The 16,780-nt window shown below is 45.9% G+C and overlaps 2 protein-coding genes across 3 annotated transcripts in view; one reads left to right on the plus strand and one right to left on the minus strand.

The window, feature by feature from the left end:
• The first annotated feature begins 3,880 nt into the window (after window positions 1–3,880).
• Window positions 3,881–13,878, plus strand: tagln (transgelin). 2 transcript variants are annotated; one of them, XM_064303788.1, is made up of 6 exons: window positions 3,881–4,078; window positions 9,528–9,570; window positions 10,958–11,149; window positions 11,996–12,167; window positions 12,309–12,411; window positions 12,807–13,878. In XM_064303788.1, exons 2-6 carry the CDS (start codon window positions 9,559–9,561, stop codon window positions 12,949–12,951), a joined length of 624 nt encoding a protein of 207 aa, XP_064159858.1. In that variant the 5' UTR covers window positions 3,881–4,078; window positions 9,528–9,558; the 3' UTR covers window positions 12,952–13,878. The 2 variants fall into 2 exon arrangements, with proteins under 2 accessions (XP_064159858.1, XP_064159859.1); XM_064303789.1 differs by lacking the exon at window positions 9,528–9,570 and having other exon boundaries at window positions 3,884–4,078.
• pcsk7 (proprotein convertase subtilisin/kexin type 7) overlaps window positions 13,717–16,780 on the minus strand; it is a 31,631-nt gene continuing 28,567 nt past the window's right edge. Inside the window, 1 exon segment of the mRNA XM_064303790.1 lies at window positions 13,717–16,552. Within this exon segment, the coding sequence (XP_064159860.1) occupies window positions 16,334–16,552 (219 nt within the window). The 3' untranslated portion in view covers window positions 13,717–16,333.

Raw genomic sequence — 16,780 nt, forward strand, 5'->3', positions numbered from 1 at the left:
CACAGCCCTAGGCCTGCCAACCAGGGCAGCTTATGTGATACCTGACCAAAGAATACGGACAAGCCCAGTTTCAATTAGTAACCCTTTGAAGAATAGGCTTTTTTTTTGTTTGTTTGGTGTTCTAGAACTCCATTACATTCAATTACCAGTAGCGACCGTTACATCACCATTAGGATGATGAGTTACAGTAAGAACAGTCTAATCAAATATTTGTGATTTTACACCAGAGGGTTAAACTTCTCAAACAGAAGGGCAGGGCAACTGTTGGCACAGAGAGCGCAAATGTAGTTTGAAATGAGGTGTTCTGTGAGAACGGCCAACTTTTTGGCATGTCCTACAGTTAGCCAGCTAAGCTGCTAAAGAGCCACAATGCCACATTTCAGTGAGCTAATCGGACAATAAATCAAAGATAAGCTCAATATTTGAATCTGCTCTGGAGAAGATGTTTCTCCATATACAGTTGTTTTTATCCTTCATCTCCCTGGGCCAGACCCTGATTAGCTAACGTTCATGACCATGACACTCTTGCTTGTGCCCATAGAACATGATTATTTATATATTTGTACTACGGCTTGGATGAATACTGGATTCGGATAAGCTAATACGTATGTACGGCAGGGCAAAATCCTCACTTAGCCAACAACTGATATTAACGTGCCAAAAAAACGTACTGGCTGAGTGTCAACTATCTTTCCAGATTAATTTTGATCTCTTGACCAACAATGGTGTTTTGCAGCTATGTACTGCACAAGAACTGTAACATTATGCTCTCCTCCTTCCGAATCTTTACAATGTAGGAAGTATATTTCTTGGTGGATGTACATAAACCAAAATGTGAGCATTTTTACTTGCTAACTATTTAATGTTTGTCTCTTTTATTTATGGAAAGTGCCCTGATGTATTCGTTTTTAAAAACCACACCAATCCCTGTCGGCCTCATGATGTATACACACTGGGGTGAGTGCTTGGCATCCTTTCACATTATACACGGCTCATACAAGTGTATATATCACGAGAAGGGCAGGGCTTGGTGTGACTTATTTACAAGTTCTTTTCTTTTCAATTTTTTTATGGACATCTAATAATTCCATATTTGGGAAAATTCTTGGAACTGATAAAGAAACACTGGAAATATTTGTATTCCCTCTTTTTTCAGGCATCCATCATTTCTCCACCTGTTTACATGCAATTTCATCCTGTCTTTTTTTTCTACATTGTCACCATGAGCTGAGTGCCCCCCCCCCCCCAAAAAAAAAGATTCCTAATAATTAATGTATTAATGTTTAGCCTGAGTGTCTGGCAAAAAAGGGTGATTTTCTGGGTCACCTGTGAGTGATGTGTTGACTCTTGGATTTTGGAATTTCTAAACAAACGCATCCCGTCTCTATAACGAAATATTCTATCCTGAGTTATTCTAAACCAGATGATCTCTTTGGATGATGTCAGCACACTGCCATATAAATACAAAAAGAGCGTGCTGCGTGTTTGTGTGCATATGCGAGTGTGTGGTGTTGGGTGGGCGGGGGGGCGAAGGGGAGGAGGCTGCTCACAGTTTACATTCTGCATTTGGATAGAGGGAAGAGGAGGTAAACAGGAGAAATTCCATCCATTCCTGCTCATTCCTCACCACTATGCGAGACACTGGAGCTTAAAGAGGGATGCATAGCCTCCTGAAGCCCAGCAAGAAAAAAAGCTTTAGCTTTAAAAAATGTTTTTTTTTATTTTTTATATTTTAATAAGTGACAAAAGCATGTTCTAGTGAAAACATTTTCAAAAATATAAGTAAAAAATACTTTTACTTTTTAATTAACACTGACTAGCAGTGAGCAGGTAATTCTTATTTATTATCAGGTGAGGCCAAACATCCTCCTACGACCCAGCAGAAAAAAATGTGTATTTAAATATTTTTCACGATACAGGTGTCTTGCAAAAATGAATTGCGGGATCTTAGGAGGATAAGTCTATTACGTTTCCATTCAACAAACATGACGTTTATTTAAAAACAAAAACAAAAAAAAAACATAAGAAATGACACGTTTCTGTCTGGCATGATGAAATTTCAACATATTTAGTGCAGGTGCACTGTAAATGTGTCAGTGCGCACTGAAAAATGATTTCTACATGTTTATTTTCATAGTTATTTTGCCCAACAAAGGAGCTAACAACAACACAGAGGCAGTTTGGATCTCCTATATACTTCGGGAGTGTCCTACACAGGTAATACATGTTTTTGTTTGTTCAGGTGCGGTCACAAGAATGTCAATTGATACATGTAGGAATTAGACTGATGAATAGATACTTAACTGCTATTGACAGAAGTTTACTGTGCATTATATGCCACGCTCTTCCAAACAAATAGGAATTAATAACAAGCGAAACATTAAATAAATTAAACAAGCACGGGAAAAGGGTCACTGTAGCAGAGTAACCAAGTTATAAAAGCTTAGTTTCATAACTTTAATTTTCTTTTTTTTTTTTTTTAAAGTTTATAACACCTTAACGCAGACTCTCTGTGCTCACAGCAGTGTGTGGAGTCACAGGGTAGTCACTCCTTAGGCAGTCCTCTGGACGTGTGCGTCATGTAAGAACACGCCCCACTGACTGGCAGTGTGACTGGCAGAGGGGCCCCCGGGGGGTGTGCGCTCTCATTGAGCTGCGTCTGCCCAAAGACAGGAGAGCGCACAGCCAGACGGCTCCTGTGCACCCGCCCGCCTGCCTAAGCACAGCAGTCCTGGTGCGTGCCTTCACCAAACTGCCACAGGGGTCAGGCTATGACATCACCGAACATGAGCAAAAGGGCGGGGCTGCTACGTGATGTCATTTCTATGGCATCCTTCGCTGGAAAAGGCGCGGGATTCCAAGGTGAGCTGGCGTGAACACACCGCGCTGAACGCCAGACCGACGCGCAGGTGCACAGGGATGACACAAAGGCTGACGACATTTCAGAATGAAGGTGGCTGGAGGTGGGAGGGGTTAATGAAAAGATAGAGATTGAGAGAGAGAGTGAAGTGTTCATGGCTGGGTAAGACAGCGCCAAAGCGAAATCCTCACATATATGGAATTACTCTGAGTGTAGACACTGGCAGTCAGGGGGGAATTTCAAACGCTCACATACCACACTACGCACACATACACACGCATGCGCACACGCACACACACACACACACACACCTTTGGAGCATAGACATAAAAGGCCATCCCAGTCCTTTCTCTCAATCATCTTTCTTAACCTGACACCCCCCCCCATCTCTCTCTCATACTCGGAACTAGGACTCCACCTATAAGTACAGTGGTAACAGGCACGCCATTTACCCAATACAGTAATCATTTGCCAGTAAATAGCAGACGACTATAAAAAGAGATCTACATGGAATACACATGCCACAGAATGAGGTCTCTCCAAGTCTGAGGCCTCATTAGTAAAGTGTCACTACAGCAACGCCCTTCTAATTACCCCCCCCCATCCTCCTCTCATACATTCACCCTCTCCTCTCAGCCCCCTCCCCCCCGTCACCACTTTCCTTCTCTTCGCTCCTGAGGCAAAGTGGTGCAGTGAAGTATTTTGAGAATTCATCAAGTTGACCAAACAGAGGCCTGCGGCTGCCTGTTCCCTCCCCCGCCGCTGCTTTCCCAAATAAGGAGGCACTTTCAAACTGGGGGGGAAAGAGAAGAGGAATATGCAGAGGGAGGGGCAGGGGAAGGAAAGAAAGAGAGAGAAGGAAAGACAGAGCGAGCAAGCAAGAAAGAGAGAGAGAGAGAGAGCGAGATAGAGAGAGAGAGCAGGAGCAAGGGATTGAGAAAAAAGGCCATGCCCTTTTAAGGCTGTGGTTTCCTTTCCCCCTCTCTCGCTCTCTCTTCTTGAATCCCTCGTTCTGCCCAGGCAGGCCCAGTGCGGTGAAGTCATTTCTGTTTGGCTGATCTTTTTAAATCGACACACCTACTGGGAGGACTCTGCATTCGGTCGGAACAAGAGGAAGGAGTACAGGAACACACACTCACACGCACACACACACGCCCTCACACTCCACGAGCCAGAGACACTCTCAAGAAGAAACTTCGCCCTCAACTTCGCAAAAAAGTAGGTACATTTTCTCCTGTCTCTGTGGGCTTGTGGGAATTTGAGACCACAGTGCCGTCTGTGGATTTGACAATGTTCACACAGCTGTGCTTCTGAACAGAATGTAGCTGAAGTCTTTATTCACCAGTGTTTAATCGTAATGGGACTGAACTAATTCCTAGGACATGACAGACAAAAAGACAGTGAAAACAGAATTACAAGGCGCTTTTCTCTCCGTGAGATGCTTTTTACTTGATCGGTTCATTTTCGGGGTTTCTGTGTTCAGCTTTGTCTCGAGTCTGTCTGAGTGTCAGTCGGTCACCCTGTTGGTAAGATTGCTCCTGTGTTTCAGAACTCACAGTGATGGGTGGGTCCATGCACCCCTTATTTCCTTCTGTCCATGTTGAATTATTGTCTCTGTGTTATAAGCTACAATTACTGGGTCTCTGGTACTCAGCCCTTGTTTGTGCATCTGCCTAATGATTATATCTGTCCAACTGTGCATGTTGGTATGTGAGTGCAAATGTTAAATTACATACACTAACATACATCCCCTGTAATTAACGGCATAGTAAGATATGCGCATGTGTGACCGTGTGTGTGTGTGTGTGTGAGTGAGTGAGGTAGGGTAGACAGTCTGTCTACAGGCATGTGCGTGTTTGTGTGAGGTACAATGGATAGTCCATTTTCAGACCGGTTGTGACGTAAGTGATACGGATGATGCACGTCTTGAACTCCAAGAGGAGGTGGCCCAAGCCAAACAGTCATAGAATGGGCCTAACTCATGAACAGCTGTTTCCTTCCACTGCAGATGTAGCAGGGTTTTTAGGAGGTTAAAGTGGGGTACCCCATGCTGGGGTAACTGAGGGAGGAGGTGAGCGGGCTTGGTAAAAGAGCATGGTTTTGCGATCTCTGACTGGTGGTACATTCTTAGGCTCACGGTTGCAAATTGCTGCCTTAAATGGTCTCTAATTGGAATTTATGAGCTCACTGAGGTCCACTCACAAAGGCAGACCCTCCCTCTCGACCAAAGACATTACAGAGGCAGGCACACACACAGACACACACAGACACACATACACACACACACATTATTAGTATCATCTATGTGTGTATGCGCATAACAAAAACTTTTATGTACTAAGTTAAACAAGTTATTTTGTTCTTTACAAAATATAACTGCTGTCTCAAATACATTTTATGGACATCGTGGTTCCTAATTTTTTATATTTAATTAAAATATTAAGCGTAATTGCTTTTTCGTGAGTACAGATCTTTTCATAAACACACACAGACACCTGGGTTTGGCATTTATGGAGTGCATTTGCATAATTATTGCAATTTCTTTGGAAATATTTGGATAAAAGAAGAGTGTGACAGATGCCACAAGCAGGGAGAGGAAGGCTGAGATGGAGGGAGAGGAAACTAACAGAGAGAGAGAGAGACTTTATATAATTTATCAGATTAAACAGAGGAGTTTATACATCTGTACGTGTGTGCGTGCTTGCACATAAGCGATATGAGACTTGGAACAAGTAGCATTATAAACTTGTGGTCTCCATTAACTTGGTTGCCATAGCAGCAGTTGACAGAGCACTGCTATTAGGACTGACCAGTAGCAGAGGGCGATGAAGAAACAATCCATTCCTCAAATTCCATTTTGGTGACATCACACTGTGGAAAGAATTACACAATTTGACACAGTTACAATCTCACGGTCCACGGTAGAACATGACAAGCAGGCATCCAGTCCATCAGAACTCGCATGTCTCAGAACGTCTCAAAGGGAGCCAGCCAATTAGCTAGTCAGTGAGTCCATGTGCCAACAGGGCAAATTTTAGAAACACATTAAGCTCGTACTGAAAGATGAAAGAGGCATTTGAGAGCTAAAGAGAAATTCCTCTGCTGGACGAAGACATCCATAAAACCGCAATACAGAATAAGTGCTACTGCATGGCACAAGTCACACAATGGTGCAGTCATATCCATGCACCCTGAGACTCAAGGATGCACACACAGTGGTCCACGTAGAAGCAATACACATACAACATGAGCACACCGCAAATCAAAATTGCTGGCAAATTTTGACCAGTAATCCCATTTAAAACTGCTAACAATTCACAAAATGAATATGCCAGTGAGACCCCAGCAATTACTTTAAGTATCCAAAGCGCAAAGACAAACCTGTAGACTGAAGAGCCTGGGTGAAATGAAACTCACATAAAGAAACTGTCATTTTTTCAGCATTCATACTGGTACATGACACAAGCAATAGTCATAGTTTGCAGACAGATGTAACAAACACACACATGCGCAAACACACACACACATATATGCAGAGCCTCCCCATGGTGAAAGCAGACAGCAGTCCAGCCACTTCATCCCGTCCAACACAAGAGCAGGCTTACTACTACAAGGTCAAAGGTCAACAGACAGGCATGTAGACAAAGCTCAGGCCCCCTGTCCGGCTGATGCTTCGGAAGCCTGGAGCTGTTTGCAGAGCAGGGGGAGATGTGACCAGCAGCTGTGCCTGTAAGGAAATACCAGACTGGGACTCCGCCAAACCCAACACGGCTACCTCGGAGACCTATAATTACCCACAATGCCCCCAGGGCTCCCACGCGCCAAGCAGTAGCTTTGTCCTTGCCGTTGTAAAGTACCCTACGCAGATCAGAGTGATGCAGCGATACCCCTACCCTGAAGCAGACAGGTTCCTGAAACAGGTTCCCACAGACAAGCTCCCGAAGCAGTTGTCCAAGCGGGAACAGTGGTGAGCAGACCGGGAAGGGGCTGAAACTGCCCTTTTGTAAGAGCCCTTATTGTTGCAACATCCGAATCCAGAAATTCCAGATCACAGACGTGGCCCAGGAGTGTGCATATGTTTCTGGAAATACACGTATTGACACGGGCAAACTATCACTCGAGCATGACACACCCCAAATCGCACTGAAATTTAAGAGGTTGGATGTCTTCCAGAAGCTCAGTTTTTCGTGAAGCGGTGGGGTGGGGGAGGCTGGGACAATAACAGGATCCTGCTGCCTCACCCCGCCCAAATTGAGCAGGGGGAGACGTTGTGCAATTTCCGTCAGCAAAGACAGCAGCAAGTCACAAAAGACGAGAGTAAGAAAGAGCTGAGGAGTTGAGGATCATGAGACAGCAAGAAGAAAGAACAGCAGACAAAAAAGCAAAGCAAGGACAAATATGCTGCATATATACATATACTGGCCCTGAAAAACTGCTTTAGCAGTATGATTAGGTGTCCTCTTCATTGTCCTGCTGCAAGGTGAAGTGCCATCCAATGAGTTTTGAGTCAGATCTGAGCAGATATTTCTGCACACTTCAGAATTCATCCTGCTGCTACTGTTGGATCATGAGCAGTTCCTTTCTTTCTCCATACTTTCCTCCTTCAGTCACTTTAGTACAGTTTAATACTTGACTCATCTGTCCATAAGACTTTGCTCCAGAATTCAAAAGTTTTTTCACATACTTTTCAGCTAACTCTAACCTGGCTGTTCTGGTCTTGAGGCTTACCAGTGGTTTGCATCTTGCGGTGAACCCTCTGAGGTTATGCCAGTGTAGTCTTTCCCTTATGGTAGGCCTCAAAACATCTATGCCTACATCATAGAGAGTGTTCTTGATCTGTTTTGAGGTTGAAAAGGGGTTTTTCTTCAAAACGGAAGATATTCTTCAGTCATCCACTTCATTGGTTTTCTGTGGGCTACCAGAACATTTGCTATTAATGAGCTCACCAATGCATTTTTGCTTCTTAACAATGTACCAAATGTTCATTTTGACGCACTCAATGTCTTAGATAGATTTTTGCATATTTTTCAGCCTCATGGTGGTCTGCTTTGCTGGCATTGACACTTTGGCCCTTATGTTGAGGGACAACAGGAACAGAATCCAAATGCAAATGGCACATCTAGAATCAACTCTGGACCTTTTGTGAGCTTTCCTTAGCATGGAATAATGATGCAACAACGCACAGCGAGCCAAGAAACAACAGAGCACCCAATTGTCCAATTATGTTTGGTCTCCAAAAATGGGGGGGATTATGTACAACAAGGGCTGTAATTACTACGAATTCCTCACGGATCTCCAATATGGATGAAAATGCCCTCTAATTAAAGCTGACAGTGTGCATTTTAACATCATTTTCATTGGTTTTATTTCAAATCCTGTGTGGTGGAGCACAAAGCCAAAAGGACAAAAATTGTGCCACAGTCCAAATATTTATGCACTGCACAGTATAGACAGAGAGTGAGAGAGAGGGGGGAGGGGAGAGAGAGAGAGACGGGGGGGGGGGGGGGAGTAATAGACTGTGGTAGGGTGGAGACCTCTCACAAAAATAGAACTTTGATCAAACAAACAACAGGAAACTGGGATACCCTACAAACAGGGCTGTCTGCAAAGGCCACACAGGGACAGGGCATGCAGTGGAAACACTGGGAGAGAGGGGGTCAGCAAGCTCAAGGCCTTAATCTCTGTGTACCCTCTGTAAGTTTTCACAAGGCGTGTCCTCCGTGTTTGCTTAGCACAAGAACATTGGGCAGTCACCACTCAGGAGAGCCGCTGAGCTTCTGCAGTGATTCAGATCATCCGAGAATCAAAACACATTCCTGTTTTCCGATAATGTCGCCATACAGAGGCTGTGGTCTCTCTAGCGAAGGAAAAACTTTTTTTTTTTCATTTCTTGGTACAGTAAAATGCAAAAAGGCCTCCAACATGCAAGCATCTGAACGCTAAGCTTGAACTTTCTTGCATCGGTGAGCCGAACACAGGCAGATTATCTCCTGCTAAACAGGATGTTGATTTGGTCTGTTTGGGGGGTTGCCGTGGAAACTAACTACGCTCAAGACAAAACGGACGGGGCCGGACTGATACCAAGAGGAACGGCTCAAATTTTCTCCTCTGGTTGTTGGGTTTGGAAAGCTTCTGTCTTGCAGGATTTTGACACAGGCTCCCAGCCAGGTTGTGGAAAAGTTGGCAGGAACTCGTTAGTGTTTTCAGCCTAGTTCTATTAGAACTGGAACAGTACCCAGAATGCTCCCAGCTCTTAAAGCCTAAAATGGAGCTTTGCCTGTTGTCCTTGGAGGTGCTCGCCGTTCTCCATTTCCTCCATGCTCAGAGCCCCTGCCTTTAGCCAGGTCTGTGAGAGAGGATGGAAGTGTCACATTAAGCAGACAGAAAGAGGAAAGAGAAAAGCAGCTGCCATGTAGCAAACAGGATGCAGTGAAGCAGGAGTTTGTGGGGGGGTGGGGGGCCCACAGAGCAGAGCTCAGCTGTGAAACCACAGCAGATTGGAGTCATGGGGTTTCTATGGCCACTGATAATGGAGGACCAAGGGCTGCAACAGAAAGCAAATGCATATATATATATATATATACTTGCACATGCAATAGCCGACATAGGCATTATAAAACACACACACACCAGGCTGCCATGTAACCTTTGACCTCTGACCCTCCAGGCCCAGAAAGTGGTTGTGTCCTGACATCAAGATGGCAGCACAGGTGATGGTGCTCCTGAGCGCGTGTGCTTTGCAATGGCTGAGTGAGCGCGCCTTCGCATCCTGTTGTTTGGCAAGGGTGGCGGCGCGTATGCGTGCGTGCGTCTGTGAGCGCAGTGCTCCCATTGCTCAGCAGTTTGGGTTCCTCTCTTGAACATTTTGGTTCCCGCAAAAAAAAAAAAAAAATGTGTACGGGCAAAACTGATGAGCATTCTGGAGACTTCTGGTCGGTTCTGACCTAGCAGAGTTAATTCTCCAAACTTTTGGTTCCCGGGGCTGGTGCATACCGTTGCACAATCACGCGCATTAATTAATTAATTCATTCATTCATGTATTGTTATAAGCATGCCGTGAGGGCTGTATGTGTCTGTGTGTCCAGTTTGTCTCTCCTGCGCATGTGTGCGCATGCGTCTGCTTCAAACACAGAGCTGTTCCACCGAGAGGCTTCCACATTACATGCAATGACAAAGGCTCTACTGTGTAAATGCTGGGCCAGAGAGCCACCTTTGGTAAAAATAATAGGAATACTGACAATTAAAGTAAGTTTCCTGGGTAATGGGTGAAACAGGAGGACTTGCATGAAAATGGATCCACTTTCTCCTATCAGGTAAGTCAGGGTGAAACTGCATTGAGGACAGAAGAACCTGGGTATCCAAAATGTTTCATGTATGGCATTATGTTCGAAACGGTTTAGAACATACAGGTAGCATTTTGCAGGATGACTAATTTTCACTCCTTATCCGGTATGTTTAGCCACCTGTAATCAATGATCTCTTGCGCATACTTTGCGGCCATTGATCCAAAAGGGAGTTTGACTACTTATCGCTGCCCTTGCTGATAAAGCACACTGTTCTTTGTGTGACAATGCTGAGCTGGTGCTCCTGGTTTATGCCCACTGGCCTCAAGTCCTTCACACACACATACACACATACACACACACACACACACACGCACACACACACACACAGATCAGCCTGGCCCTATGACCACTGAACGTGGCCAGCTCCAGTGTGTGTGCTTTGGCAGGGACAAAGCCAATGCCGGTCCGCCTCACCCAGGTTGTCATGGTCACCAGAGTGACTGCCACCCTGTCCAGCCCTACAGGCACTGTTTGTGCAGAGTGACATCGTGCTACAGCCAGCCAGACTCGTTAACACGCTTTAGTATAAGGCTTGGACCTGCTGGATTCAGTCATGTAATTAAAACCTCTCCTTGTAGGAAGAAAACCTGACACTAAAACTCTCCAGGGGTAGATTCTATATAGCGACCCCTTTCAGGCACAGTGAAACAAGTTCTAACTTTCCTCATGTCTTTCCTCTTCCTTTCCTGAAAATTTTTTTTTGGGTACACCCCCCTCTCTCTCTCCCTGGCTCCTCCCTCTCCCCACCCAGGGAGCTCCAGGTATGGCCAACAAGGGTCCCGCCTACGGCCTGAGCCGCGAGGTGCAGAGCAAGATCGACAAGAAGTACGACCCGGAGCTGGAGGAGCGGCTGGTGGAGTGGATCGTGGCCCAGTGCGGGGCTGGAGTGGGCCGGCCCGAGCCGGGAAAGCTCGGCTTCCAGACCTGGCTCAAGGACGGCTGCGTGAGTGTCCTCGAGACAATCGGGCCTCACCCACAACACCCTTCTGTTTCGTAAAGCCCTGTTGCAGGATACACGCTGCCCGTCCTGCGGCACCAGTAATTTATCGCTCTGTAGGTCCATCCTAATTGCTGTACTGGTCTTAAATAGTGAAGTGATATTTCACTCAGAGCCATACAGGACCATATAAGTGCAATGACTTCCCTTCAGCCCGAGAGTATTCATTACATTACATTACATTACAGGCATTTAGCAGACGCTCTTATCCAGAGCGACGTACACAACTTTTTTACATATCACTTTACATTGTATCCATTTATACAGCTGGATATATACTGAAGCAATGCAGGTTAAGTACCTTGCTCAAGGGTACAACGGCAGTGTCCTTACCCGGGAATCGAACCTGCGACCTTTCGGTTACAAGCGCAGTTCCTTACCCACTGTGCCACACTCCGTATTCAGGCTCAGTATTCCCCTCTCTCATTGGTAAGGTTCAGTATTCCTCTCTCTCATTGGTAAGGTTCAGTATTGCCCTCTCTCATTGGTAAGGCTCAGTAGTACTCTCTCATTGGTAAGGTTCAGTATTCCTCTCTCTCATTGGTAAGGTTCAGTATTGCCCTCTCTCATTGGTAAGGCTCAGCAGTACTCTCTCACTGGTAAGGCTCAGTATTCCTCTCTCATCGGTTAAGCTCAGTATTCCCTTCTCTCATTGGTTAGGCTCAGTATTGCTCTCTCATTGGTAATGCTCAGTATTACTCGCTCTCATTGGTAAATCCTATGACAGAATGCTTGGTATTGAACACTCTCATTGGTAAGTCTCTTGATTGTAAATCTCTCTGTGATCACCAGATCCTGAGTGAGCTGATCAACAGCCTTTATACCACGAACAAGCCCATTAAGAAGATCCAGACCTCGTCGATGGCCTTCAAGCAGATGGAGCAGGTCTCGCAGTTCCTGAACGCGGCCGAGCGCTACGGCGTCACAAAAACCGACATGTTCCAGACCGTGGACCTCTGGGAAGGTGGGCGGGGCTTTTGGGCTGGGTTTTTGGTGGGGTGCCCGGCTGGAGCCTGGAGTATCCTCATGTTGACGGGCAGGTCCTTAAATGGGTGACCACATGAGTGATCCCCCTCTCTTTCTCTGTCTCTCTTGTCGCTAACAGGGAAGGACCTGGCCGCTGTGCAGAGAACCCTGATGGCTCTCGGCAGCCTGGCGGTTACCAAGGAGGACGGGTGTTACCAGGGTGACCCCAACTGGTTCCACAAGTGAGTGTACAGGGCTTCCTCACTCTCCCTTGTTCCACAAACCTACACCATATGACTGGCTCCAATGACTGAGCTGGACTCCACAGCAAGATGCATACATGCATATATATGCACTAATTTCAGGCATCAGTGATAGAAGTGGAAGCTCTGCCAATAAGTTATCAGGTGTCAGAAGGGGGATCAAAACTTCCAACCTTACATACAGACATATACCATAATCTGTGATCTATAATGATATATATGTATATGCTTTTAAGCTGCTATCTCAATAAGTTCAGCTGAAAAATGTGTCCATTCTGTATCAGCATACAATATTATCAAAACTCCTTAAAGAAGCTTCATGTTCATGTTGAGTCTGATAGACGTTGGTATTAAATCAGTGGACATCTTTTCAGGAAAGCGCAGGAGAACAGACGTGACTTCAGTGACGACCAGCTGAAGGAGGGCAAGAGTGTCATTGGGCTCCAGATGGGGACTAACAGAGGGGCGTCCCAAGCAGGAATGACAGGATATGGTCGACCCCGGCAGATCATCAACTGAGCCTCTTAGTTCCCTCCACCCCACCCGCGCACACACCCCCGCCCCAACCCCATTTATCCCCACCCCTTCCCCATCCTTCACTTGGCCAATCACCGAAGCTGAGACAAGCTCCACTTGAGTCTTACTGAATGAGTCCAATATATCCAGAACCTCGCTAGACTCAGTCAGGGCCTGCACAAAAACGAGACCCAAGCATTTAGGACCGACCAAACCCCGTTGCCGTTCGACCCAAAACCGCAACATGACCAACTCTGCGCGCCGCTGAAGATGCTGAGTGTGCAGCTAAATTGAAGTCCATTAAAACGTCAAGCATACGCCAGTCTTAACCTATCACGGTCAAACGCTGCATGTGCAACCAATGAACTAGCAGATATGTATCCGATATTCAATTATTCTTATGCTTTTTTTAAATGAATGAAAATCACCTTTACAAATAGTGCTCAGGCCATCTGAACCGCTGAGTGGGGTCACCGAGACAGCAGAGGCGCCCTTCATTCGAGATGCTAATAAGATGAGTTGTTTAATAAATGTTTTATAGATGCACACTAAAAAAAAACAAACAAAAAAAGAAAGGCTTATTTGCACTGGGCAAAATGAAGAGTGGTAGAACAGCAATGCTGACTGCATTGCAGGGATTACAGTACAGGCTGACCAGAAGGGCAGGGTTTCAATCTGAAAGCATACAACTGAAGGCGCAATGCAAGGCTCAGTGTTATTTTTTTCTGACCGGGAAGAAGAGAGAAGCAATTCTGTTTCTGCTTATGAATTAAAAAAAAAAAACACACATTATAAGAAATGGACCCAAAAAATCAATTAAAAAAACTCTGACCAAACGTCTTGGACCCTCCCTTCCACCACCCAGAGTTTTTGTACATTGTCTTATTGAATAATAATTTTGAAATAAAGTTCATTTTAAAAGTGCCATAATGTCTGTTTTGTTTTCTGTTGGTGAGTGTTGAAGCATTGCGATGAAATAAAAATTGATTGATTTATCGATGGTTGACACAGCACAGTGAAATTTCCCACAGTGAACAGAACAAGTAACACACCAGATCACCTCTACTGGCTACCCTCATGCAATAGCCATATTAGCCTTTAGCAGTGACACTCAGATAAGTGACTGGCTTGGATACCAGTGGCAGGATACCTTTGGCCTTGTCCTGCCGGGGGTTGGCTGTCCCCCACAGTCTACCAGAGGTCATCAGTGGCATGTGCTCCTTCTCTTCGGCGGTACTATGTAGAGTGCAGAGTCACACGGTCAAGGCAAGCACACCGGAAGTACACACTACTGGCACAGTAGTGACTTCAGCAAAAAAAAAAAAAAAAAAAAGCACCTTTGTCACCAATAAATGCGAAACAGGAGAACACGGCCAAAACAGTGCTGCAGTGTTAGGGATACACTGTTAGAGCAGTTACACGCACTTAAGAGATACAAGCAAGGACTGGCAACATGTCCACAGAGAAGGCGAATGTAATTATGGTTTCACCACATAAACCTACTAACCCTTTGTTACAGTATGTTTTTTGGAATGTTTTTTTTTTCCCCCAGAAGTCAGCCTTCTAGAACAACAAAGCTTTCAATTACTTGTAGTGATCGTTACATCAGCATTAGAATGCTTAGTTAAGAAAATTCTAATCATGTATTTGTGACCTTAAAGGGACGTGGGGATGACCTTAAAGTGGGCTTATAGCATCTGTGATTTTTCCAAAGGCCTTGTGTGTGCTTCCGTGGGCCTCTGCTCATCTCCTCTTACTTACAGCGCTGATCTCTTCACTAAGAAAAAGCAGAACCGTGATTTCACCCTGAACTTCCCCGCTCCAGAAAAGAAGAACCGGTTTGATTGGTGGGACAGACTTTATTCATTTCACTCTGACCAGCCGTGACTCCCACTACAAATCCGGGGTTTCAAAAACCCATCCAAACACAGTATCAATTCACTGCAATTTTTAAAAAAAAGAAAACCACATATTTTAAAAATATTGTTTTCGGGAAATCATCAAATCATCATATACGCGGGTATAGCAGTACAAACAGCAAATGCTGCTGCAAGTCTGTGTGTAACGATGGAGCTCCCCCCCAACCACTCATTCTTAAATACACTTTCAAGCACTGACACAGCTGATCTTTAACGAGAGCATCACACACCAGACCATCAGTACAGACAGTCCCCATTTCAAAATATGCTTGGCAAACTTTACAAAAAAACTATTAATTTAATAAAATAAATCACTCTTTTGACTCAATCGCATCACCATGCACTCTGCCACACACACACACACGCGCACACACACACACAAAACACATTCAAATAACCCCATGAAGCACACTACACACCATTTAACTCTTTCCCCCACCCCCAGAACACAGACACACACACGACACATACACACACGCACACACACACAGCATTTTAGTGACACGCTGCTCTCTTCCAGCACCCTGCCCATGCTTAGGCCCCACCCATCCTGACACGCCCCCCCGATGACAAAGCCATGAGATAGACAGACCCAGAGCTGGAGAAGCAGGGAGTGTCGGCAAACACTGACCAGTAACACAACACATAACATTCCTACAACATTCCCGTAATGTTCCTGCAACGCTCCCGCGATGCAGCAAAACTGTCCCATATCAGGGTTGGGAGAGAGCGGAAGATGTGGCTCCCTTTCCATAGGGGGCGCTGTGTGGTTACAGGGGGAGGGGGCACAATGCAAGCAGTCGGTACCAATGTGAGCCAGGCACAGAGTGCTGTTACTGGTGCAGCCCTTAGGCTGGAGAATGACAGGCTCAGACACTGACGTGGACATTAACAGAAATGACTACAAATCCATTGCTTCTGGACTTCGGCACACAGGAGAAAGAAGTAGAAGAGCTCCGTTGTAACCAGGATGAGGGCTGGATCCCTTAAGTGCAAAAAAGAATGTGTTCTGGGTGCATTATGAGTCCAATGAGTGGTTTGTGTGTTTGTAATCGTGAGTGGGTGTGTATGTGTGTATTACTATGAGTCTGGCCTCTGCACACCTACTTCTGTGTGAGATTTGTGTTGATATGCCTGAGCTCTCCTGTTTTGTGTGTGTGTGCGTGTGTGTGTGTGTATGTGAGTGGGTGTGTGTGTGTGTCTGTGTATTCTCAGTTTTGACCAGTTATTCACCCAAGTCACTCAGTAATTTTAATGCCACAGATCGTTTTCCAAGTCCATTTCGTACCTTCGGAAACTTTCTCCAGGTGGACCCCAGTACATCTGGCCTCTGGAGCGTTGAGAGAGACTTCCTGCTGTCTCAGAGTTGGGCACTTCATAAACACACGGACAAACCCCCTTGCACACAGAGGGCTAGCACACTGGCCCTGGGCCAATCACGGGGCAGAGAGGGGCAGTGGGTGGGGCTATGTGGGGCTGTCTCCTCCCTCCATGAGGGGCACTTTGTCCTCCTTGTCCAGCACGGTGTGCATTTCCAGCTCCGCCCCCTCCTCCACGCCCCCCCTCCTGGTCCGGCCCCCCCGGCCCCTCCGGCACAGCCCCCGCAGGTCCAGGTGGGCCAGGCTGACCTCCAGCGTGTAGTACAGGGACCAGAAGAGGGCAAAACAGCCCAGCAGCAGCAGGGACTGGGGGCGTGCAGGGCAGGATGCAGAGGGGCAGTACAGGAAGAGAGGGGGAAAATACGAGAGGAGAGGGACAGGTATAGGAGGAGAGGGGCAAATACAGGAGGAGAGGGGGCAAGTACAAGAAAAATAGGAAGGGGGGGGGGCGGGAAGGCCAGTTTAGAAGTCATAAAACATGAACACACAGAGACACATCAGAAAAAACCCTACAGCAATTTCACAATGATGTCA

This window comes from Anguilla rostrata, chromosome 12 (assembly GCF_018555375.3).
Source record: "Anguilla rostrata isolate EN2019 chromosome 12, ASM1855537v3, whole genome shotgun sequence".
In the NCBI taxonomy this organism is placed as follows: Eukaryota; Metazoa; Chordata; class Actinopteri; order Anguilliformes; family Anguillidae; genus Anguilla; species Anguilla rostrata.